At 40.9% G+C, this 26,808-nt stretch overlaps 1 protein-coding gene across 3 annotated transcripts; it reads right to left on the minus strand.

Annotated features, from left to right (window-relative positions):
* Positions 1-1,817: 1,817 nt before the first annotated feature.
* Positions 1,818-26,426, minus strand: Rest (RE1 silencing transcription factor). Of its 3 annotated transcripts, none has more exons than XM_047566843.1 (4): positions 26,102-26,426; positions 22,412-23,315; positions 12,172-12,255; positions 1,818-7,797 (listed from the first exon to the last, which is right to left on the minus strand). In XM_047566843.1, exons 2-4 carry the CDS (start codon positions 23,304-23,306, stop codon positions 5,627-5,629), a joined length of 3,150 nt encoding a protein of 1,049 aa, XP_047422799.1. In that variant the 5' UTR covers positions 23,307-23,315; positions 26,102-26,426; the 3' UTR covers positions 1,818-5,626. The 3 variants fall into 3 exon arrangements, with proteins under 3 accessions (XP_047422799.1, XP_047422800.1, XP_047422801.1); XM_047566844.1 differs by lacking the exon at positions 26,102-26,426 and adding an exon at positions 25,336-25,769; XM_047566845.1 differs by lacking the exon at positions 26,102-26,426 and adding an exon at positions 25,172-25,270.
* Positions 26,427-26,808: the final 382 nt, after the last annotated feature.

A 26,808-nucleotide genomic window follows, 5' to 3' on the forward strand; every position in this document is an offset into this window, starting at 1 on the left:
ACAGGGAACTACAAAGGGCACCCCCCTACTAGTCAGTGGCTAAATAGGTGAAGCCATTGCAGATCATAACACACAAATCAAGCAATAATCTCAAGTCTACACCAACATTAAGTAGTAAAATAAGTGGGAAAAGGGAAAGTTCTTGACAAAATATCAGCTAATATTCAAGTTTATTTTAACAGTAATAACTGATTCAAACAAAAACCAACAGATGTTACAACCACTGGTTTTGAAGAATACGATAGATTTAATGTATTTTTTCACAGAATGTCAACTATAGAGACGTGGGGGAAAATATAGCAGAGAAATCTGGCAGAAAACACCTTAATTAAATGAAAAAAGTTAACAACCAGGCTGGCTGGGGATACAGCTGTGTGGTAGAACAAGTGCACTAAGGCGGCCCTGGGCTCCATCTGCAGCACAGCAAAAACAGAAAAGCCAGTCAGCAAGGTGGCTCACTCTGTAGTTCCTAGATTCAGGAGGCAGAGGAAAAGGTTGGCCAAGTTTGAGGCCATTCTCAGCAACTGAGCCAGGCCCTATCTCAAAATGACAATGGGTTTGGATATAGCTCAGTGGTAGAGGGTGCCCCTAGGTTCAATCCCCAGTATAAACAAACATAAATGTAATTATAGTGTAGCAGATCAAGCAGGAATGTATAATCCATGTGTAAAGTCAAACAGTATTAAGAACTGGGAGCACAACAAGACTGGAGGAAGACCCTGTCAACAACTTTTGTACATTAAACATAGACTACCAATTTTAAAGTTAAAAAATAATAATTACTGAATCAGACTATCAATAGCATTTACATATTCAAAATAAACTCCCCACATATCCCAGTTATAAACTTCCATGTCCTTTGTCATTGATTCTACTATTCGAATAAAATTAATGCTTTAGAAATTCATTGCAAGGCTAAGGAGGTGGCTCAGTGGTACAGCACTTGTGTAGCATGCACAAGCCTCTGGATTCAAACTCCAGTACTGAGGGGGGGGTGGGGAGGCAATTCATTGTTCTGTAATTGTACGCATCTCACATCTGTAATCCCAGTGACTTGGGAGGCTGAGAGAGGATTCCAAGTTCAAGGCCAGCCTGTGAAAAAAGTATACCCTATCTCCAAACTTAAAATTTTGGGGTTTTGGGGGCTGGGGAGATGACTCAGTCGGTAGAGTGCTTGCCTTGCAAGCACAAGGCCCTGGGTTCGATCCCCAGCACCGCGAAATAATAATAATTATTATTATTTTGGGGTTTTTGTTTTTGCTAGTAAGGAGTCATAGTGCTGAGGGAAGGGGCAGTGAATAACTCAGCAATCCAAATATCAAATACCTCTTTTCCCATGATGTAGGACCCTCAAAACCATTCAGAGCATCGAGACAAAATGTTATCACACTGCCTTGATGCTTACATAGCCAGGGTTTCCTCAACTCACTTGCCCCTCTCTATACCACACAAAAACAAGAACACTTAATGCCTTAAAGCTTGGACTGCTTCTTTCCATTTCAGGGTAAGCAGAGTCTAAGATGATTTATCACTACCCCTAGGATTTCATTTTCTTTTATAAATCAAAAGGTACTAATCCTAGGCCTGCTACTAAAGAGATAAACTGTTAAGGGTACCTGCAGTGGGAAGTAATCACTATGTAAAACTGGTGAATTTTCTGATTTCTCCCCTATCCCCACCTCCCAGAAGACAGCACATCTAAATATAGGATATGGTGCAGGCCTATAATCCCAGTGGCTGGGGAGGCTGAGGCGTTCAAAGGTGCTAAGCAACTCAGTGAGACCTTGCCTCTAAATAAAACATACATATATATATATATATAGATAGATAGATAGATAGATAGAAGAGAGAGAGAGAGACAGGGACAGGGACACACTTTAGACTGTTACCCACTGCACTGTTACTCCAACAATAAAGATTGCATGACCTTTCTATCTACAATTTTATCAAGTACACATATTCTTTCAGCCCCAGAAAAATTAAGTTCAGCTTTCTTGACACATACAAATAATAAACAAAGACATTTTGCTTTTTAAAACTTTATTTCAACATAACTATGCTTACAGAAATACACTCACATTGGTTAATAGAATGCAATTTAAGTTTAACTTATCCTACACAATTTCAACCAAAAACTTGGTACATGGTTTAAGATTTTAAAAAGAATTTGCAATCTGGCTTATTTTTATCTATTACAAATGTATATAAAAGATCCGCCATCGAATGCTGCTAAAGAAAGCAGCAAGAACCTTGAGAAATATACCTTTGGTTTGCCTCAGAAAAAATAACACGTATTGCACTGTAAAAGTTTATAAAATTGGTGCAACAAAACATTGTTGTAATGTTACAATGCCAGTTTAGAAAATTCAGTAACAAATGGATATAGAAGGGGTTGGGAGGGTGCCTATGTACACACGTGGTACTGTAAAAGCTATCTGATATAGTTTATATAGCATGTAGACTGTAAATCTACACAAAGATTCAGATAATTTCTTAAATCTGAATTAACACTATCAGCTCACTTCATCTGCTGAGGTCAACAATGAAACTCTGCACACTGGCTTTAAGTTTTTTTGATGTATGCAAAGTAAATTTTCTTCCCCAGTTTTTCAGTCCAGAAGTGACAGTATACTACAGGTATTCCTTCCATCGTTAACATTCATGGGGTGACATGTGATGAGGTTAACTGGGGTTTTAATTTGTATCAGCGCTCATGTAAATGGCCCCCCAAAGTCAATGACCACATGCCTTTTTAAGTGACTAAGAAATAAAATGGCCCTTCTTGGAAGATTAGAGCAAAACATCCAGCTACAGTTATAAGAAGCCTTATCGAAACAATGTAACTCCTTACAAATGATGCCTCAATAAAAATAAAAGTAGCCCCCAAATAAGAAGCAGCTCAGATAAAGAGGAAAAATATAACTTAAAATATCTTGAAAACTAATGGGAATACAGGTTCGAAAATAATTAGATTTTTATGACTACCTAGGATTAGGCTTATAATGCATTCTAGTATTTCAAATTTACCACTAAGTTACTAAATACCAATTTACAAATAACATGCTCATTTATTGTTCCTTTATCAAGAGAAAGTTCTAGCTTCAATTCTATTGGGGGGAGGGCACTAGAAAATACAAAGATTCAAACAGTTCCATGCAAATATCACATTTTTTCAAATGGAAGAACTCCCAACTGGACCAGAAGTTCCAATTACTAATATATTTTTCATTGAAACAATTTTTTAAAAGTACAAATACATGGCATTAAGGTTCAGGACCTAATATAGGCCTGATAATCAAGTCCTTGTTTTCTGGAAGAAAGGCCTCAAGTCCCAATCAATTTCCAGTAACAATGTTTTTACACATCAACTTAATAAGGGGTTTTAATTTCCTTCATATTTTTGTTTTCAGAATTCTAGTCTTAAAGGCTAGATTAGAAATTAGTTCAATTCCCCAGAAGGCAAATTTCTTTCCTTTATAGTATGAAAGAATCCAGAAAGACCTCTTCCCCAAGCAGATTCCCAATCTCTAATCTGTGCTTAAGATGAATCTTTTTCAATATAATGTAAAAGGTAACTTAGGTAAAATGTGCTCATTAACATTAAAAACTAGTTGTTAGGAAGACTTAAAACTAGCTGTATAATTTAAGTTTTAAAACATAAATATTCGCAGCTTGATCTCCTGCTGACAATGATTGTCGGAGCCTAGAATTCAACATTTATAAATTCCCATTCACACACAACAAACACACCATTATCACACAACTTACTCATGTCTTGAGAGAATCTTCTTAAAATTCTTTGGCCTCCCAGTCAATTCCAAGTTTGAACACTTTTAAGTCAAACTTCACTCTCAGATTAACAAATTTTCCACCCATACGTTAATGCTTGTCCTAATCTTTCATGTTGTACTGCCAAAATCTGAAACCTACCTCAAAGAGATTACCAGGTAAAAGAAAATAAAATATTCTTGAAGGGGGTTATTTTTAAATAGAATATACATGGGAGGTTGGAATTCAAGATCTCTTACTGGGATCATACTCTGTTTTACTGAAATGAACTCCTAACTTTAATAAAAATCCTATGTTGGATTCTTTCATACTCTGGCAAATGGCCAAAGAACCTACGAAACAGTTTTGGAGTACACACCCTTTTTCATACAAAGTGCCCCTATAGGCACACCAGAATAGCTGCAATTCACTTGAGGCCTCACCTGTAGAAGAGGCTGTCAGAGGGACAGCCAGGACACCCACTAGTTTGTGGAGATCCCTGAGAAGTATGATTTTTAAAATCTGGACTGTACTGAAGTTCACCAGCCTTCTTCACTGTATTCACAGGAAGTTGCAGCTGACTTGCCAGAACTCATGCCATCTCTCATTCTAGATTTGCTGTGTAAAAGCTATGGCTTTGGAATCTCACAAGTGATATCCCATGCAACTTGAAGGAATGATTAATCTCCTAATTCCAGGTTTATAATTTCCAAATCTCAGTTACAGTTCTTTATTCAACTAAGTAGCTACATGGACACCAACCATTTTTTGAGGAAAGGTTCTCCTCAAAGATAACACAACTAAAAAGTAATGTACCATAACAGGCAAAAACATTAAAAAATAAAGTAACTGATAGTTGGTATTTGAGACAAAAATGTGTTTTAAAAATAAAAACCTATCGGTTTATTTATTGCAAAATCAATAAAGAGAGCTGTGAATTTATTATATTCATTCAAAATAAATAACAATGTGAAATACAGATTCTGGCATAGGTATAAAATATGAAAATCATAATGAATGGATTGAACCTGCATGTTTCATTTGCTCACAAACTTGCACACACTATTATTCTGCAAAAAAGACAATTGCAGCAAAGAAAATAAAAACTGCCCTTTTGCAAACAAGCCTAAAAATACTCCTCTGACGAGGCCAAAATAAACATGCATATATATGTATAAAGTGTTACTGCTCAACACAAATGCTATTTCTAGAAAAATATAACTGCATAGGTTAAAAAAAAAATGTGCAACATCTTAAGCCATTAAAGCACCAAAATAAAAAAACACACCCAAATCACTGTTTTATGACAATTAAAACACAAAATATTGATCAAAACTCAGGAAGTAAATACCTGGACTGATACCATGTCCATTGTTGGGCTAATTTTTCTTCAATTTAAATGTCTTTTTTCATCTCTAAAGAAATCTTAAAGTGCTAACTTTATATAAAGCAGGCAAATTGTTCAAGTAATTTGCTATTAAGCCAATTTTTATGGAGCTAAACAAAAAAGGAGAAGTAAACTAAAGTGATACAGAAGACAGACATGGAGAAAAAACTGATAAGTTGTAGATGGACAAAGCAATAGAATGCTATATACCATCATGGCCTTCTCATTTCAATTGAACACACAGGCTAAACAGATTAAGGTATTTGCTGGTCTTAGTACATTAACTCCCTTGGATTTGCTAAAATTTATACAATAGGTATGCATGAAGTCCTAAGGATAAAAGGATGCCTCTTAAAAATCAACACTGGACACTAATTAAAGCAATCTTAAAAGGTTGTTCTACTACTATAAATGAATATAATAAGTAATAGCTCTTACAAACCAAGAACTGCAACCTTGTCCAAACTTTAATTACTCCTGCCCTTGAGCTGCTTTTTCAAGGAAGTACACGTTAACCAAATGGCGATTGAGGTGTTTGCTGTAATCTTTTTCTTTCCTAAAAGAACGATCACAGAAGATACAAACAAAATCTCCCTCAGTCACTTTTACTGCCAAGGTTTCTTTTGCATCTTTCGTACTAGCGTCTTGTGGAACTGGACGAGCCCCATGCAATCCAGAATCATCACTACCCTCTGACATGTTGTCACTTAGGTCACTTCCATCATGACTGTGGATACCTTCATCTTCATCAATTTCCTGAGACTCATTTACTGCCACAGTAACAGGAGGTGAAGCCAGTGCAGTTTTGGACACTGCTTCATGTTCATCTATTGGTGGGGGAAGATCCAATGGTGAAACTGGTTCTTCAACTGCTGAGTCTTTAGCAGGGAGATTCTCTGTTGTGTTCTGATCAGTGTCCATTTCCACTTCACAAAGCATAGCTGAGTCAGTCTGATGCTTATCGTCTAAAGTTTCACCCTCTGGCATATTCAACTTTTGTCCTGAAGATGAAACACTAGTAGATTCCTTGGTACAGGAATCAGCTACACTCTTCTCTGCTTCTTCTGCTCCTACTTTCAGAAGAGGGTCTTCTTTGTTTCCTTCAACTTCAGAGAATAATTTTTGGTCTTTTGACTCCTCCTCTTTTAAGTTTTCCTCTGGCAGTGGTGGTGATGGTGCCAAAATTTCTTGTGTGCTTCTACTTTCCTTTAGAAGTTGGCTATCTTTAACAGGCACTAAGCCAACTTCAATAAGGACTTGCTCCTTCCGTGCCATTTCACTCTGCATATTGGACTTTTCCTTTCTGTTATCTTTTCGGGGAGAAGTCTTTTTGGGAACTGGTTCATTGTGAAGAGGAGGATCTATAGGAGGAGGCAGCTCCATCTGAGCAGGCTCCTTCTGAACAACCTCCATCTGAACAGACTCCAGGTTAACAGGCCCCATCTGAGCAGGTTCCACGGGAGGAGGCAACTCCATCTGCACAGGCCCCTTCTGAACAGCCTCCGTAAGAGGAGAATCCATAGGACAGGGCAACTCCACTTCAGCAGGCCCCTTCTGAACCTCCTCCATGTGGACAGGCTCCACAGGAGGGGGCGGCTCCATGTGAGCAGGTCCCTTGTGAACAACCTCCTCCATGTGGACAGGCTCCACAGGAGGGGGCAGCTCCATGTGAACAGATCCCTGGTGAACCACCTCCACAGGAGCAGGCTCGAGTTCAGCAGGCCCCTGGTGAACCACCTCCATGTGAGCAGGCTCTATCTGAGCAGGCCCCTTCTGACTAGTCTCCCTTTGAACAGGTTCCTTCTGAGAGGACTCTTTCTGAGAAGGCTTACTGCTTTTTTTACTTGGTTTACTTTTTAGAGTTTTCTTCTTTGCACTTTTTTTCACACCAGTATTTTGTTTTTTATTCTCTTCCTTATTCTCCTCCACTTTGCTATCACCCTTTGGCACTTCCTGACTATTTTTGGATTTACCTTCTATCTTCCTTTTCTTTTTTGTCACAGATTCCTCTTCATTCACAGGACCATGCAAGGAATGGGCTTCAGTTTCCGTCTTCCTTTTGCTTTTCTTGGCTTTACAGGATTTTTCTGAATTACTTCTTGTATGCACTTCCATCTCTTTAGCTTCTGTTGCTGATTTGCGAGTTCTGGTAGTGACCTGAATCACTGAAACATTGCTACCAGGTTTTTTCTCTTTTGAAACATTATCTTTTTTCTCTACTTTTACAGACTTCTCATTTTTCTTTCCAGCCACATCCCCTTTTATTTTTGTTTGCTCTGTTTCTGTTTTTTCATTGGTGATATTGTTATCAAGTAAGTCAGCCTCTCGCTTTTTGGTTTTCTTTAATTTCACTTTTGACACATCCATTGTTTTATTAGGACAAGTAGGATGCTTAGATTTGAAATGATACTGTAGATTACACTTCTTGGAAGCTGCATAGTCGCATACAGGGCAATTGAACTGCCGTGGGTTCACATGTAGCTCTACATGTTTTTTGAAGTTGCTTCTATCTGCTGTTTTGTAGTCACAGTGGGGGCAATTAAGAGGTTTAGGCCCATTGTGAACCTGTCTTGCATGGCGGGTTACTTCATGTTGATTAGAGGCCACATAACTGCACTGATCACATTTAAATGGCTTCTCACCTAAAGGTAAATAAGAGGTGTTAGAAGACAGTTTAAAACATAAACTCAAGATTTAAATATGCTAATAAGAAATTGTACATATAAAATAATCACAAACACTACTGAAAAGAATATATCATGCACCTTATATTTACCATATTTATTTGTATAGCTTTTCTCTATCCTTTGACACTGATTCTCAAACCAATACAGGAATAAATTATCTGTCCACCATCATCTTCAAAAAAGTTCATCAAGCTGGGCACGATGGCACATGCCTATAATCCCACTGACTCAGGAGGTTGAGGCAGGAGAATTGCAAGTTCAAGGCCAGCTTTGCAACTTAGTAAAACCCTCAGCAACTTGGTAAGTCCCTGCCTCAAAATAAAAAAAAAATAAAAAAAAATAAAAATAAATCAAAAAAGTTTGGTAAAATAGCTCAATGGTTAAGCACTCTGTGATTAAATCCCCAGTGCCTCGCCCCCCGCCCCCCAAAGTTCCATAACCTTAGGGTTCCCAAGCACCATTAAAGGGCAGAGATTCATCTAGAAACAAAATTACTGGAAAAGTTCAACTGGGCTGTGGATGTTTTGAGGCAATGTCACTCAAGAGAAAATAATTCTTAACTTTTTTGTGTTAAGAGAAAAGAAATATATATGGAGTACATTAGAAAATTTCCAAAAATTGTCAAGATTAACCTTGGGAGAAATATCTTTCACTCTAGGAAACATCCCCAGGCCCTAAGTACAAATGTTTTAAAACTCTGCTCTAGCCTAATATAACAAAGGGAGGAAAAGATTTTTTCTTGAAATTTAAACCTTTTGTTCATTATGGTAAGGGTTTAGTAAATTTCACTCAGTTTGCTTTCTAATGCCAGAGTTATTTTAAAGCAAAATATAGCTAAGGTAATTATTCAGAAAACTTCTGTGATTATTTCCCCTCTCATTTTTCTATAAAATGGGCACTTAAAACTAGATACACAAGAAGCCACGTACAAATAGATATGGTAACATAAGCAGAGTCATAATCACAGATACATACAAAACCAGAACCACCCCCATAACCCAAATTAAAGGCATAAGAACAACACATTCTACCTGAATACATACCCATCTAGATCACTTTCTAGTAAATATTATCAAATGGTATCCATACCCAACTGGTCCAATGGAATGCATAGTAGAGAAATGGAAATTAACATTTATGAAAATTCATCTCTCAAACATTCTTACATTCATATTAATCTTATTAAAGTTTTTCATAAAGCAAAATTTCCATGATTACAAAATGATGGTATAATACTAAATCACAAAAACAAACACTTCTCCAGGTATGTCAGGTTAGATATGTCACTAACTGGACAACTCTTTTTCATGCCAGAAATAATGTAGTTTCTACAATATGCTACGTTTCTCTAACAGTTGGTCCTACAGGGTCCCTCTCCTCTCCAATGAATGATCTAAACGGAGACAACATTTCCTTAATACATATAGATAGAGTCAGGCATGGTGGGGCATGCCTGTAATCCCAACCACTTGAAAGATTGATGCAAGAAGACAGCAGGTTTGAGGCCAGCCTGTGCAATTTAACAAGACCCCTTCTCAAAGTGGGGAAAAAAAAAAATGCTGGGAATGAAGTTCAGTGATGTAGCACTTGCCTGGCACGCACAAGGGTTCGGGGTTCCACCCCCAGGACATCGTGAATAAGAGAGAGTTGTTTTCTTGTTTTTTTATTTTGGTAATGGGAATTAAATTAGGGGTGCTCTACCAAAGCAACATCCCCAACCCCTTTTTTAAATTTTATTTTGGGATACGATCTCTCTAAACTGCTGAGGCTAGCCTGGAACTTGTGATCATCCTGCCTCAGCCTCCCAAGTGGCTGGGATTAAGCCTTGTGTCACCTTGCCCAGACAAAAAAGAGATTTTAAGAATACTTAATAGCAACAACTAAAAACTAAATATAGCAAGAAAGCCAGGTGTATGCCTGTAATCCCATGGACTTGAGAGGCTGAGGCAGGGTGATTGCAAATTTGAGATAAGATGGGCAATTTAGCAAGACCGTGTTTCAAAATCAAAGAGCTGAAGTGTAGCTCAGTGATAGATTACCCCTGGGTTCAATCCCTAGTACCACAAAAAAGAAAGAAAAGCAAGCAAAACATCAAACACTTGGTAAACTCAAATATAACTGTTTCAGCCAGTGTATAAGACACTATAAAAAGCAGCAGAAAGCTAATATGGCCTCCTAGGTTAATACTGAAGGTTATAATTTTAAAATTTTAACCATATAGCCAGGTACAGTGGTACACACCTATAAATCCCAGGAGCTAGGTAGGCTGATGCATGAGGATCATGAGTTCAAAAGCAGACTCAGTAACTTATCAAGGCCCTAAGAAACTCAGCAAGACCCTATCTCAAGAATGGGTTGGAAGCGCAGGCCATATAGCGCACCTCGTAGAGTGCCTGCCTCTCATGCTGGAGGCCCGGGTTCGAGTCCCCAGCACTGTGGGATTGTGGAAATAACAAACAAACGAAAGAATGGGTTGGAGATGTGGTTCAGTGGTTAAGCACCTAGGTTCAATCCCCATACAAAAAATAATAACTCTATGATCAGCCCTCTATATTCAAGTTTTGCATTCACGAATTCAAACAATTACATATTTAAAGTATTTAAGAAAAAAAATTATGTCTTTACTGAATAGGTAGATTATTTTCCTGTCATTATTTCCTAAACAGTAAAATACACAATTTTAAAAAGACACCATAAACATTTAAATATTGAGTTTATATAAAAACGAAACAAGTGTCATCATCCTAATCTAGTGACCCTTCATCACAAGGGGCCCAGCTAGAAGTGGCTTTAGATAATATACGTCCCAAAGTAGATATCAAGTATTTAGATTTAATTTTCAATTTACAAGTAATACAAAGGAGCTGGACCCAGTGGTACACTCCTGTAATCCCAGGAACTCCAAAGGCTAACTAAAGAGGATCACAATTTTGAGGCCAGCCTCAGCAACTTAGAGAGACCCTGTCTCAAAATTAAAAAAAAAAAAAATGAAAAGGGCTGGGAAGGAACAGCTCACTGGTAGAGCACTGCGAAATTCAAAACAAAACAAAAAAAGGGACAGAAGAAAAGCAAAATGACACATGAGAAAGTGATGAGACATCTACAAGGGAAGAGAGTCTACAGGAAAAATGGACATATTTCTTCAATGCCTTCATATTGCCATCTGTAAGATGGGAACAATAGAACTTATACAACATAACAATATTTATAAAGCTAAAATGAATTAACTTATATAAAGCAGTTAAACGTTTTATTGAGTGGCTAGAGTATTGCTATCAACATGACATGACGTCTACCATTAACCAAGCCTGATACTGAATCCAAGTTATTACCCTTAGAGCATAAAATCAGGAGGCACTCGAAAGTAATAAAACAAGGTTTCTGGTTAAGGGGCACAACACAACAGCTCAGATTTAGAAGAACCTGGTGTAATGGTGCATGCCTGTAACCCCAGCTATTCGGGAGGTTGAAGGGGGCCAGCCGTGGCAATCTAGCAAGATCCTGCCTCAAAATAAAAAATTTAAGACTAGGGATGTAGGTCAGTGATAACACTTTTCTGAGTTCATCCCCCAGTACGACAACAAAAACCAAAACAAAACATCTTCTCAGAAAGTATGCATATAGAAATTTACATTCAGTTCAGGAGTCCCACCCACAGAATCCAGGTTAACAATCCCCATTTAAAGCCAGGCAGCACAAGCCAGGCACAGTGGTGCAAGCCTGTAATCCCAACAATTTGGAAAGCTGAGGCAGGAGGACCTCAAGTTCAAGGGCAATCTCAGAAACTTATCAAGGCCCTTAGCCTTAGCATGACCCTGTCTCCAAAAAAAAAAAAAAAAAAAGGGCTGGGGATGTAGCTCAGTAATAAAGCACCCCTGGGTTCAATCACCAGAACCAAAACTAAAGCAAGTAAGCAAGCAAGGAAGGCACAGTGAAGCACACCTACAATCCCAGACACCTGATCAAGGAGGGTGAGTCAAGAGGATCCTAGAGGACCACAAATTTTGAGGCCAGCCTGGGAAATCCAGTAAGACCATCTCAAAATAAATAAAGCTGGGCATGGTGGTGCACACAGCTCAGGAGGCTAAGGAAGGAGATTCCAAATTCCAGGTCAGCCTCAGGAACTTAGCAATACTCTGCCTAAAAATAAAGAATAAAAAGGGCTGAGGATGTAACGTAGCTCAGTGGCAAAGCACCCCTGGGTTCAATCCCCAGTATCAAAAATAATGATGATAATAATAAAAACAACTTCTTTGTAACTGTAGTTTCTAATAAAAATAATGGCAGTTTACTGAAAATGGTGGGAAAATTCCCATTTTTTTAACCAACCTGAATGAGTACGCATATGTCGAGTTAGATGAGTCTTCTGAGAACTTGAATAAGGACAAAGTTCACATTTATATGGGCGTTCTCCTGCAAAATAACAATGAATAGTTTTTAAATACAATAAAATAATTCAAATACATTGTCAATAACAATGTAACAATATTCACTACTGAGCACTATATAAGATTTTTTTTCTATTTCTAGCAGAGCCTCAACTTACCAAACATTGAAATATAAATGGTTCATTTCAGAATTTACTATGTACTTTTTTTTTAAACTTTGCTGACAAATAATAATGCTGCCTTTCTGAATTCTTACAGCCCTTTTAATTTTCATATGCATACCCCCTACCCCCAATATCAGGACAATCCCCAGTAACAGTAACCAATCCTTTTTGTCTTATTTTGAGACAGGGTCTTGCTGAATTGCTGAGGTTGTCTCAGCCTCCTAAATCACTGGGATTACAGGCATGAGCCACCACATCTGGCACGATGTCATATATTATCACATTAAAGACTGAACTGCTATCTGGATAATATATCAAGGAATATTTGACAAGAATTATTCTTTTGCCGGTATGGTGGCGCACACCTATAATCCCAGCAACTCGGGAGGCTGAGGCAGGAGAATCACAAGTTTGAAACCAGCCTCAGCAACTTAGTGAGGCCCTAAGCAATTTAGTGAGACCCTGTCTCAAAATTAAAGAGGGCTGGGGATGTGGTTGAGTGTCCTTGGGTTCAATAAGCATGTTAGCAACATGTCTAAAATCCTAGTGTCTTGGGAAGCTGATGCAGGAAGATCACAAGTTTGAGACTAGCTTCAGCAACTTAAAGAGACCCTAGGCAACTTAGCAAGACCCAGTCTTAAAATAATTAGAACTGGGAATATAGCTTAGTGATAAAAGTATGGCTGGGTTCAATCATCAGTACAAAGAAAAATTGTTTTCATCTAGTCCTTAGCCTCAGTATAATAATTATGACCTTGGGCAAATTACTTAGGAGCCTGACTTCCAGTTTCCCCATATATAAAAATAACAGTATCCTCAATCCCATTATTGTGGGTTTTTTGCAATCCTTCTGCCTCAGCCTCCCAAGTTCCTGGGATTACATGTACCAACCAGCAAAGCTTTTCTGAGAATTTGGATAAGATATTACATGTATAGGGGCTGGGGTTGTGGCTCAGTGGTACAGCACTTGTCTAGCACATACGAGACACTGGGTTCAATCCTGAGCACCACATAAAAACAATCAAATAAAGTAAAGATACCGTGTCCATTTACAACTAAAAAAATAGTTTTAAAAAAAAGATATTACATGTAGAGCATTTCACACTATATTTGACACTAGTGAAGTCCTAAATAAATATCAGTTATTGAGCTTATGGGGTACAATTCCATATTTGAGCACTTCCCTGGTATGCAAAAGCCCTGGGTTCCATCCCTAGTACAGGGGGAGGGGACATTAGTCATTGACTTTGCCTATACAACAAAACAGGACATGGAAAAGATGGCATGAAAAAAAAAGGCGATGGACAGAAAACACGTTCCTTGTAACCATCCCAGTGTAATTAGCTGGTAGTTTTATTTCAGCAATGAAGAATTGGTAGCATACTTAGTGATAGGAAAGAATTAAGACAGTTTAAAAAATATTAATGTATTTCCACGTAGATACACAAATAACCCAAAGCACATGAAGAAATGCACATCCTCATTAGGAAAGAAAAGCAAATCAAAACCACAAGATGGACAGCCGGGTGCAGTGGCACACGCCTACAATCCCAGTAACTAAGGAGGCTGAGGCAGAAGGATTACAAGTTTGAGGCCAGTCTCAGCTACCACCAAGTCTGGCCCTCAGCATGTTAGTGAGACCGTATCTCAAAATAAGAAGGGCTGGGGATGTGGCTCTGTGGTAAAGTGCTCCTGGGTTAAATACCCAGTACCAAAAACAAAACAAATGAGAAAAAAAAAAAAAAAAAAAAACCATACCACAAAATGAAGATTTCATATTCACAAGGATGGGTTATAATCAGAAATTTAAAAAAAAAAAAAAATTTTTTTGGTAGTACCAGGGATGGAACCCAGGGGAGCTCTACCACGGAGCTACACCCTCAGTCCTTTTTCTCTTTTTAAAAAACAGATACCACTTTTTTTTATACCTTTATTTTATGTATTTATTTTTATGTGGTGCTGACGATAGAACCCAGTGCCTCATAAGTGACAGGCAAGTGTTCTACAACTGCAACCCCTTTTTAAAAACAGGGTCTCAGCTGGGTGCCATGGTGCACGCCTGTAATCCCAGGGGCTCAGGAGGCTGAGACAGGAGGATTGCAAGTTCAAAGCCAGCCTCAGCAAAAAGCGAGGCGCTAAGCAACTCCTGTCCCTAAATAAAATACAAAATAAGGCTGAGGATGTGGCTTAGTGGTCGAGTGCCCCTGAATTCAATCCCCAGTACCAAAACAAAACAGGGTCTCTTTAAAAAATTGCCCAGACTGGCCTAGAATTGTGATCCTCCTGCCTCAATCTCCTGAGTTGCTGGGATTAGCAGAGCATCACCACGCTCAAGGTCAACATCATTGGTGAGTTTTTAGGATGCAGAGAAATTGGAGACCTCATACATTGCAAGGCCATTTTGGAAAACAGTTTGGCAGTTCCCAAAAGGTTAAACATCAGTAAGAACAAATAGCGGGGCTGGGGAGATAGCTCAGTTGGTAGAGTGCTTGCCTTGTAAGCACAAGGCCCTGGGTTCGATCCCCAGCACCAAAAAAAAAAAAACAAAAAAAAAGAACAAATAGCATACAGTACTGCAGTTCCACTCCTAGGTATAAATCCAAGGAAAAAAACCTATCCACACAAAACTTATACATAACATATTCATAGCAGTATTATTTATAATCGCCAAAAAATGGAAATAAAACATTCACTAACTGATGAATGGATAAGCAAAATGACATGTACTCATGTAATTTAGTAATTCAAAAAAAAGAATAGGCTGGGAATGTAACTCAGTGGTACAGTACATGCTAAGAATGCAGAAGGCCCCTGGATTCAATCCCCACCCAGTACTGTCAAATAAAAAATTTTAAAAATAGTTGAGAACTATGTTACACACCTGTAACTCCAGAGGCTGAGGCAGGAAGATTCAAGTTTGAAGTCTACCTGGGCAACTTTAAAAAGAACTGGGGACATAGCTTAGTGGCAAAGCACCCTTGGGTTCAATACCCAGGACCAAAGTAATAAGAAGAAGAAAAGAGAGGTGGAAGTAGCTCTGTGACTTAGCACTTGCCTAACATGCCTTGGCCACAGGTTCAATCCCCAGTACTGCTTTAAAAATATATGAAAAAAGAGGGCTGGGGAGATAGCTCAGTTGGTAGAGTGCTTGTCTTGTAAGCACAAGGCCCTGAGTTCGATCCCCAGCACCCAAAATAAAAAAAAATTAAAAAAATTTAAAAAAAAAATGAAAAAAGAGAAAAGATTTAAAAGTAAACTATCCTTAAGTGATCCTTCATGTTAATCTATAAAGACGTTTACTTTTTCTTCTGTTACCTTTTTAAGTTACATCTTTTTAAAGATACTTACATGCCAATTAATTCCCAAAGTTGCTGAGGTTGGCCTCAAATTTGCACTATTCCCCTGCCAAGTAGCTGAGATTACCAACTTGTACTACCCCACCCAGCATTTTTTTTTTTTTTTTGGAACGGGGGACAGAACCTAGGGGCACTTTACCACTGAGCTACATCCCCAGCCCTTTTTATTTTTGAGATAGGGTCCTGCTAAATTTAAATTGCCTACACTGGCCTTGAATTTGAAATGCTCCTGTCTCAGCCTCCCAAGTCACACTTCTAACATAAGAGAATACTGAAAATGTACAATTCCACAAACTAGACATAACAACTCCTCTAGAGCCAGGCGTGGTGGGTCACACCTGTAATCCCAGCAAACCCAAAGAGAGGCTGAGGCAGGAGGGTTTCTAGTTCGAGGTCAGTCTCAACAAGTTAGTAAGGCCCTAAAGTAACTTAGTGAGATCCTGTCTCAAAATAAAAAATAAGGGTTGGGGATGTGGCTCGGTGGTGAAGCATCCCTAGGTCAATCAAGAGTACCCCCCGTCCCAAAAAAAAGACCTACTCTTCTAATTCTTCTAGAAAGCTTATTTAAGTACTGATTTTTCGGTCACACATATAGGAAAATGAGTTACCGTTTAAAGAACTTGTGAACTGGTTAAATATCATAAACTTCAATTCCCAGTACCAAAAAAAAAAAAAAAAAGCTAAATTAACAGTGTTTTCACTTAAGAGGGTAGCTTAAACAAAAGTAATCCCTAGCAGCCCTCCCTACCACACTGATAATTACCTGTAGAACAATGAGATTTCTGACCTTTGCTATGGCTATGTGACCTTAGGCACATCACTTTAGGCTTTCAAATCTTTGGTTTTCACATAAACATGACTATTACCCTACAGTCTTCCCCAATGGAATGTTCAAAATTAGCAAAGAAAAAAGGGCCCAACCATGGACACTCAAGAAGAAATGGCAAGTCAATCTGAGAACTAGGATACAAAATAAATGATTCCAGCACTCATTTTGTTTTTACTCTTCAGCACTATATGAACTTTTTCATAAACATACTTTTGAGAATGATGCATTTAACACAAAATATTCTCAATTTATATAATCAAAATATTATCCTTCAATTTATGTATTAAACTGTTTTTTAAAAAAAATCACAATGAAAAGTAAGTACCATGAGGGAGGAGATCACAATGGAAGTAAATACGAGGAAAAATCACTCTTCTCCTTTTGTGGTACTGGGGATTGAACCCAGGGGGACTCTACCATCGTGTTTACACCCCCATTCATTCTTATGTTTGAGACAAAAGTCTCGCTAAATTGCTGAGGCAGACCTCCTACTTGGGATCCTGGTTTCAGCATTCCCAGTCACTGGGATTACAGGTATGCACCACCAAACTACCTGAAAAACAAATAACTAATAAATAAATAAATAAATAAATAAAACAGGGAAAAACAGGGAATGGTTGAGTCCCCTGGGTTCAATCTCTAATACCCCCCTATCAAAATTAAAATTAAGCCAGGAATACCGGTGCCCTGCTGTAATCCCAATTATTCAGAAGGGTGAGGCAAGAGGATGGCAAGTTGGAGGTCAGCCTGGACAACTCAGCGAGACTTTGTCTCAACATAAAATTTTCTCTGTTCTCTCTATATTCTATTTTTTTTTCCCTTCTAAAACTGCTCTTACACCAACAAAGTTAAATTTGCTGTTGAATATATTTTTAGATTTTGGAGAGACTGTTAAAACTGTTTGGTAACCCAACATCTAGTTGTTACCTGTGGGATCTACATTATCCATTTTTGCTTTTTGTTTTCTTTAAGTGTCTTGCTACGTTGCCCTGGCTGACCTGAAACTTCCCTGGCTCCAATGATCCTCCCACCTGAGACTCTTGAGTAGTTGGGACTATAGGTGCACTCTACAGGTTAACAATAATAAATTAGAATCTGAAGTTTTAGAAAAACTGTTAAATGAATATGAAGTACTTATGAATGAAGCCCTGAGTATGTGAGGGCCTGGGTTCAATTACCAATACTACAAAAAGAAAAGATCGATTGATTGTACGCAGGCTCAGTTTAGTCTAACACTTTGTCTAATACACACCAGTAAGTAATTAATGGGATAGGATTCCCAAATAATTTTTTAATATTGTTTTTGTTGTTGGATGGACCTATATTTATTTATTTATATGCGGTGGTGAGAATCGAACCCAGTGCCTTACATATGCTAGGTAAGCACTTTAAGACTGAGCTACAGCCCTCAGCCCCTAAAGTATGTATTTTTGTAATGTTTGAACTTTACTTTTACTTATTTATTTACTTATTATGTTTTTGGTACTGGAAATTGAACCCAGGGATGGTTAACCACTGAACCACATCCCCAGTCCTTTCTAATTTTTACTTTGAGCTAGGATCTCATCAAGTTGCTTAGGGCCCCATTCAAGGCTGGCCTCCAACTTGCGATACTCAATCCTCCTGTCTCAGTCTCCAAAGTCACTGGGATTACAGGCAGGCGCCACCACACCCAGCTGAACTTTACTTTTGAATCAAATGGTTGCAAAGCACGGTGACATCACAGGTTACGACAAATTTCAGAGACTGGAAAATTTTTACTGGACTACATTTTCAAGCTGGGACTTGGAAATCTTTGAGGTCTTTCTTGCAATGGAATTTCTGTGGTTTTTGTTTTTGGTACTGGGGATTGAACCCAGGGTGCTCTACCAATGAGCTAATCTCCAGTCCTTTTTTTCTTTTTATGAGACAGGGTTTCTTTATGTTGCAGAAACTGGCTTAGAACTTGAGATTCTCCTGCCCCTGCCTCCTGAGTCCCTAGGATTACTGATGTGAGTTGCCCACCTTCATGGCAACCCCATCTCTTTTGATTTTGACACAGGGGCTGACTAAATTGCCCAGGATGATCAAGAAACTGCAATCCTCCTGCCTCTGTCTTCAGAGGGATTACTCCCATGAGCCACTGGGACTGACTTTCTAATGGAATTTCACCTACAAGTTTCATTGTATAAGTCTACCACTTCAAGCAAGATGGTATCAAATCCCTCCCCTCTCTACCTATGGGTTTCTACGGTAAGAGTGCCAACTCCTACAAAGAAAAGATGATGCAAACAACACCCCACAGCCCTTTTCATCTCTTATCCAAAGAGACAATGCTAGGATACTCTATTCATTTTGTTCAGACCAGTCATCAGGCCTCAAAATAAATAACTTTAACCAGGAAAATATAACAGAAATGTGAAGCTGCCAAAAACTTACAATGGAGAAAAGACAGCCTCTTCAACAAATGGTACTGGCAAAACTGGAAATCCATATGCAGTAAAATAAAATTAAACCCCTATCTCTCACCCTGTACAAAACCCAACTCAAAAATGGACCAAGGATCTAGGGATTGGACCTGAGACCCTTCACCAAATAAAAGAAAAAGTAGGCCCAAATCTCCATCACGTTGGCTTAGGACTTCCTTAACGAGACCCCCATAGCACAAGAAATAAAAGCAAGAATCAATAAATGGGATGGACTCAAACTAAAAAGCTTTTTCTCAGCAAAGGATACAATCAATAATGTGAAAAGAGAGCCTACAGAGTGGGAGAAAATCTTTTCACACATACTTCAAACAGAGCACTCATCTCCAAAGTTTATAAAGAACTTAAAAAACTTTACACCCAAAATACAAAGAACCCAATCAATAAATGGGGCAGACACTTCACAGAAGAAGATATACAGGTGACCAACAAATATATGAAAAAGTGCTCATCATCCCTAGTAATTAAGAGAAATGCAAATTAAAACCACCCTAAGATTTCATCTAACTAAAATTAGAATGGCTATTATCAAGAACACAAGAAATAAAAAAAAAAAAAAAAAAAAAAGAACACAAGAAATAATAAGTGTTGGCGTGGATGTGGGGGAAAAGGCACACTCATACATTGCTGGTGGAGTTGCAAATTGGTGCAGTCACTCTGGAAAGCAGTATGGAGATTCCTCAGAAAACTTGGAATGGACCCAACATTTGACCCAGTCGTCCCACTCCTTGGTATATACCCAAAGGACTTAAAATCAGCATACTACAGTGACACAGCCACATCAATGTTCATAGCAGCTCAATTCATAATAGCCAGATTGTGGAACCAACCTAGATGCCCTTCAATTGATGAATGGATAAAGCTAAGTGAAATAGGCCAAGTCCAAAAACCAAAGGCCAAATGTTTTCTCTGATAAGTGCATGACAATATATAATGGAGGGGGGTAGCGGGGGGAAGAGAAGAATGAAGGAACTTTGGATGGTGTAGAGGAAAATGGGGTGGGAGGCAGAAAAGAGTAGAATGAAACAGTATTACCCTGTGTATATTTATGATTACATGAATGGTGTGAATCTACATTGTGTACAACCATAGAAATGAAAAGTTGTACTCCATTTGTGTACAATGAATTAAAATGCAGTCTGTAAAAATAAAAAAGATGTTAATAAAAAAAATATAACAGAAGTGTGAAAATTAAACAACAAAAAAAAAGAAGGAAATGTGAAAATTAACTACCAGTAGTGAAAGATACTTTTTTAAAAAATGGAGACCACATGTAAGCCGGGCAAGGTGGTACACTCTTATAACCTTAGCAGTTCAAGAGGCTGAGGCAGGAGGATTGCAAATTCAAAGCCAGCCTCAGCAAAAGCAAGGCACTAAGCAACTCAGTGACTGAGTACCCCTGAGTTCAATCCCTGATAACCGCCCCTGCCCCAAAATAAAGGGCTGGGTATATGGCACAGTGGTTAAGCCTCTGGGTTCAACACCCGGTACTAAAAAATAAAAAGGACTGGGGATGTACTTACTAGTAAACACCCCTGGGTTCAATCCCCAGTACTGAAAAAAAGTGAATAATTGAGCCTGCCTATAATCTCAACTAAAAAGAGTAGGCAGGAGGCTTCTGAGTATGAGGCACAGGCAAATTAGCAAGACCTTTTCTCAAAAAGGGGATTAGGGATGCAGTTTTCTGAGTGATTAAAAAAAAAAAAAAAAAAAAAAAAGTTCCTAAAACTAATTGTGGTGACCACTGCACAACTCTGAATACACTAACACCTGTTGAACTGAAGTCTCTAATGTATTATATTCATTCAGGTTATTAGTGAATATATCACAAAAAGCTATGACTTTAAAAGATAATAACTGAAACATGACAAATGTGACAAAATAGTGAAAATCATCAAGAGTAGATAATGGTTACATGCTTCCTAGCATTTTCTTTACTTCTGAGGTGTTTGAAATGTCCTGCCCCACCCCGCACCGCCCCGGTGCTGGAGATTGAACCCAGGGATGTTTTGTCACTGAGCTACATTCCCAGCTCCTTTTGGTTTTCTATTTTGATCTACAGTCTTGCTGAATTGCTGAGGCTGGCCTCAAACTTGCAATCCTCCTGCCTCAGCCTACCGAGTAGCTGGGATTATAGGCATGTGCCCCTCACCGGGCAATTTTTCACATTTTTAAGAAAGTTTCAACACTTCTTGGTGCTAGGGATTAAATCCAGGGCCTCAGGTATACTAAGTAAGCACCTGTTGTACCAAGTTACACCCTCAGTCCCTCAACATATTTTTTGTAGTGGGGTGACATCAGAGTTTTAACCCAGGGGTACCACACCACTGAGTTACACTCCCAGCCCATTTTATTTTTTATTTTGAGACTGGGTCTCACTAAGTTGCCCAGCTGGCCTGGAACTTGCCATCCTTCTTCCTTAGCCTCCTCAGTCACTGATAATCACAGGCATGTACCACCACACCTCAAGAACCCCCTCAACTCTTGATAGAGTTGTACTCAGGATCAGAAATGTTCTCAACTGAACGCATTAGAACATGGTAAATAAAACTGTTTCTGAAATGAAAAATAGTTCAATTTCACAAATTCAAAGCCAACCTCAGCAATTTAGCAAGGCCCTAAGCAACTTAGCAAGACCCTGTCTCAAAATAGAAAAAAAAAAAAAAAAAAAGTGTTGGGGATATGGCTCAGTAGTTAAGTGACCCTGGATTCAATCCCCTCCCCCTCAGGAAAAAAAAAAAAAGGCTGGCTGGGGATGGGGATGTTGCTCAGCATTAGAGCACTCCTGGGCTCTGGGCTCAGTCACTAGAACCAAAACTAACTTCTCATATTTCATGATTTTGGGGGAGAAATTCTGTTTTTCTATTGGTTCAATGAATCCAACCAAGGACTTCATGCCATGTTAGAAAAGTGCTCTACCACTGAGCTACGTCCCCAGCCTCTAATTTCTCAGATTCTGATGTTTTGGGGAGAAAGACAGTTGTTCCATTTAGGAACTCAATACAAGTCAAATGCTTTTAAAAGTCTGAGGTTTCTGTTAAATGCAGCTACGCAAGAAAAATTATTGGGTTTTCCTTTCTGTATAAGCCCTCAACTCTTTTAGGAAACTATACTACATCTTAACTGTGCTCAATGTCACATAAATACATCTACAAACTTAAAAGCAGTCTAATTTAGGGAACTAGCCCATCCCTAGTTGTTAGAATATAAATAATTTGTCCAAGGTTACAAACAGGGCAAATGATGCACCCTGCATCCCTTTTCTGAAGCACTATTTAAAGGATCACCAAATTAGAAATCAGAAGCAATTTATGTTTAATTTATTTAAGCAATCAGTTTAATTTATGGTCTAGAAAACTTCTCTTACCTGTATGAGTTCGAACATGCTGAACATAATTGTTTTTTCTGTCTGAAAAATAGTTGCATTTGCCACATGTGTACACTTTCCTTGGAAAATGGTTTCTTAAGTGTTTCCTCCAGTGATACTCGCTTACTGTTGTGTAAGTGCAAATGATGCACTTGTAGACTCGCTCATTATCCCCAGCTCTTGTGTGGTGCTTCAGGTGTGCAGTATAGTGATCATATCTATTGGTATTGTAGCCACAGCGGTCACAGCGAATGGGACCCTTAGAGAAATCTCCCTCTTCTGCAGTAGAAGAGCCAGATTCTCTAGCTTTTGCTTGCTTCTCTGCACTTTCTTCCACAAAAAACTTCTTGGCACTATGAACTCTAATATGATGCACAAACTGCTCTTCGGATTCTGCTTCATATTGGCATGGCTTGCAGCGAAAGGGTTTGGTCTTCAAGTTTTTGCATTTGTCCTCGGCTCCAGGTGTTTCATTAGGAAGATCTTTATTTGAGCTGTAAATTTCTGGGGCAGCTGATGCCTCAAATACAGGCTGTGGTTCTACAACATTGAGTTCCAAACTTCTCAGTTCCATGTTTTCTAGTCCATTGGGTTCACCTTTTATTTCAGCAGATTCCTCAAGTCCTTCTCCATCACTATCTGAAAAGTTGTTATCCCCAACAGGCATCAATTCTGCCATCTGTCTTTCTTCACCAACCAGGTAATCACAGCAGCTGCCATTCACTTCTCCAGTTAAGGCCACATTTGCTAGCATGATAAGCTGAGGAGCAGCCAGTTCAGCTTTGGAGAGGTCATGCAAGTCATACATATCGTTGGGCAAGGTCATGCCAATGTTGCCACTGCTAGTAAATAGCCCTCCTCCTCCAGAAGACTGCCCCATCACCTGGGTAGCCATAACTGTTTTCTGAATTAAGAACAACAACAAAAAAAGAACACAAGAGCAACAGTTTAAGCACAACACTTAGTAGCCTAAAATCAAAGCATCTTATAATTCTCGCTCTTATTTGAGGAGGGGGGGGATTGTACTGGGGATTGAATCCAGGAGCGCTCTATCACACTGAGTTACATTCTCAATGAGACTGGATACCATTAAGTTTTAACTTTATTATTTAGTACTGTCCCTTTGCTTTTTTTGAGACTGGGTCCTGTTAAGTTGCTTGGGGCTTCCCTAAGATGCTGAGGCTGGCCTTGAACTTGCAATCCTCCTGCCTTAGTTTCTCAAGTGGCTAAGATCACAGGTTTGTGCCATGGTCCCTCAAACTTCTAATTCTTCCTAACTTAAAACTACATAGTTCCCAGTATAACTTCTGAAACTCAATGCATTCTGTTAACTTCTAAAAACAAACATTAAAATAGTTTTCTTAACTCCCAATCCTCTTTACTTGAGTCATACACACAAACTCCCTTTATCTCTAGAGAAAATTCTGCCAATTGTTTAACATAATTCATTCATCAACTAGGTCTATCCCTCACAGGCAAGTGCTTCAAGCACTTTTTTCTGGTGGTGATGGGGGAAACTACATTCATTTTTAATGTTAATTAAAAACTGTTTCAAACTCAGTATTGCCAGCATATGCCTGTAAAACCAACTACTCAAGACCTGAGGCAAGAGAATCTCAGGTTTTGACACCCTCTCAAAATGAAAAAGGGATAGGAAGTAGTTCAGTGGTAGAGCATTTACCTAGTATATGCAATGCCCTGGATCTGATCCCCAGTATGAGAGAAAAAATATTTTTAAAAATTCAACACATTAATAGTAAACTATTTTCCTCTTCAACACCTCAATGGTCTGAATGAGAAAGTCAAGAAACTCAAGTCATTCTGTGCATGTAGCAAGTACACAAGTCTGGAAGGAAGCCTATAATAACTGGTCAATTTAATTGAATTTCATATGAATGCAACTAACTTCAAAAGGAAAAAAAAAAAAAAAAAAAACTGCGAGACAGTACCACTTAGTCTCAATTTTTTGATGACTCCCCAAATTTAAAAGCGGAAAAAAAAGTATGGGCCTCTTTTCCTATGAAAAGGGAAGTTTGGTTTATTCGAAACTTCACAGACGAAGGTTAACATTTTTTTTTCAAATTCCCTAATAAAACAATCGCACAACTCAAGGCAACAATCAGCAACTTTCTTCCATTGTGCTTGACTTGGCCTACTTGCCTAGTGGAAGCCATTACAAGATCACCTTCTTGAAAACAAGTTGGGTTTTTAAATGGTCTTAACCAAGTTACTTTCCAGTCTAAAAGGTGCTAGACTCCAACCGAGTGTCGTTTTGCAAATCAGAAAAAAGCAAAGAGGCAGTACTAAATAATAATTAAACCGAAACATAAAAAGCAATCCGTTCCACCCAAGTGTATAAACCCGTTTAGTTATTTGCCCGAACAAAAGTTGGAATCAAATGCCATCACAGAAAACGGAGGGCAAAAGCTGTCCCAAGGCTTAACAGAGCAAGCTATTCGGGAATTTAACCCAACATCGACCTTCCTGATTCCCCAACGCACCCTACCCACCACTCTTAAAGGAATTTTAACATTTGTCAGGAAGACCGTTTGGGCACTGCCTGAAAGCCCAACGTGTTGCACGAAATTCCTATGTGCTGCTGCCACCGGCGCCTGCCTCGGCGGCGGCATTCCTAACTGAAATAGGCATTCGGCCATTTTCTCAAAATACCAAACACAAAGCAAGCTCTCTGCAAACTCGGGAGCTCTCGCTTCCTCTCCGCTCCGCCCGCTCCCTGCACACATTCGCCCACCAACTCACGGAGGGTGCCCCCACGACTCGTCCTGAACCTCTTCCTGTGCTCCCCCAATTCAAACGGTGGAGGTGGGCAACTCGGGGCGCCGTTCCCCAACTGAGTCCTTCCGGAGAGAGACAACCCCTCCGCGGCCCACGGGCCCGAGTCCGGGAAAAGGGCGGAAAGTTACCGTGTGGCGGGCGCAGGAGCTCCGCGGCCCGCCCGGCTCGCCCTCCGCGAAGGCTCCGCGGGCGCCCTCCGCAGGCGCCGACCCGAGCGCGAGGGGGCCCCACGCGGGCCGCCCCCGCGCCCCGGAAGTTTGCGAACTTCACTCCCCCACGGCGCCCGGCGGGACGTGCGCCCCGGCCCTGCCAGCGCGGGCGGCCAGGCGCGCAGGGCCGCGGCTCGGGGCGGTGGGAGCGCAGAAATCGCTGTCCAGCCCGCTGGCGGCACCGCCCGAGCCCGGGGCTGACTCAACCCGCCCCGCCGCACTCAACGGCGCCTTCCGGCGAAGCGACAGGCTGGGGGAGGGGGCCCAGAGGGCGGCGGGCCGGCGCGGGGCTGCGGCGGGACCCGGAGGCTGGAGGGTCGGGAGGAAGTTTCAGGACTAGGGCCCCGAGCAGCTCCGCTCTTGGCCTGAGAGCCCGGACTCGCAGAGGCGTGCGGGCCCGCGCGGAAGCGGCGGCCTTCCTCAAATGGGGAGGGGGTCCCGGCGACGCGCCGCTCTCCACCAACGCCCCCGGCCCAGTCCCCGGGCCGCTGCCGTGTAACCCGATCCCGCTCGGCCGCCCGCCCCCGCCCGGCGCGGCCGCCGGAGTCGGAGCCACAGTATCTGCAAATCAGCCCTGGACAGCGCCTCGCTCCGCGTCCTTCCGCGCCCTCCCCCTCCCGCCGCCGCCGCTGCCGCCCGGCCCTCCCCCACTCCGGCCGAGCCCCCAGCCCCGCGCCGCGCTTACCGGCCTTCCTCGGAGACGGGGGACTGGCGACCCGGCGTCGCCGCTCCACCGCCGACTACTTTTCTTTGTTGCTGGAGTTTCGGGGGAGGGGGGGAGGGGTGGAAAAAGTTGGGCGCTTGGGCTGTCGAGGCCCGCAAAGGCCAGGAGCGGGTCTGCAGAAAGTGCTCAGGCCGTCAGCCCTCGCCCAGCCGTCCGGGCTGCCGCCGGGATCAGGAACCTGGGGCCTCGGCGGCGCTTGGCCTGCTGCTGCGCCGCGAGCTCGCGGGAGCCGCACATTCCAGCACAGGACGCTGCGCCGCGCACCAGCCCGCGCCGCCGCCGCCCGCCTGCGGGACACGCCCCCTCCGCCGCCCGCGCGCGCCCGCGGGACACGCCCCCTCCGCCGTTCGCGCGCGTGGCCGCTAGGCGCGCCCCGCCCCTCGGAGAAGGGCAGAGCTCCTGGCTTCGGGTGGCTAGGGGCGCGCCCGGGGGGAGCCGCACCTAATCCACCAGGCCCCTCGCTCCTGCCCTTAGGTCAGAAAAGGGGCGGGCCCCGCTCCCCTTCTCGATTTCTTTTATAAACAAACAACAAAAGTTACTAGCAGCCCTGGCGTGCTTGCATGAGAATAGAGCTGTTAAAGAAAAATGTGCAGGCTTTGACCATTCTTTAGGACTATTGTCATTGGCCTCTCCAGTCGAAAGCGCTCGAAAATACCCTTCAGAATCTT

This window comes from Sciurus carolinensis, chromosome 10, assembly GCF_902686445.1.
Source record: "Sciurus carolinensis chromosome 10, mSciCar1.2, whole genome shotgun sequence".
Lineage (NCBI taxonomy): Eukaryota > Metazoa > Chordata > Mammalia > Rodentia > Sciuridae > Sciurus > Sciurus carolinensis.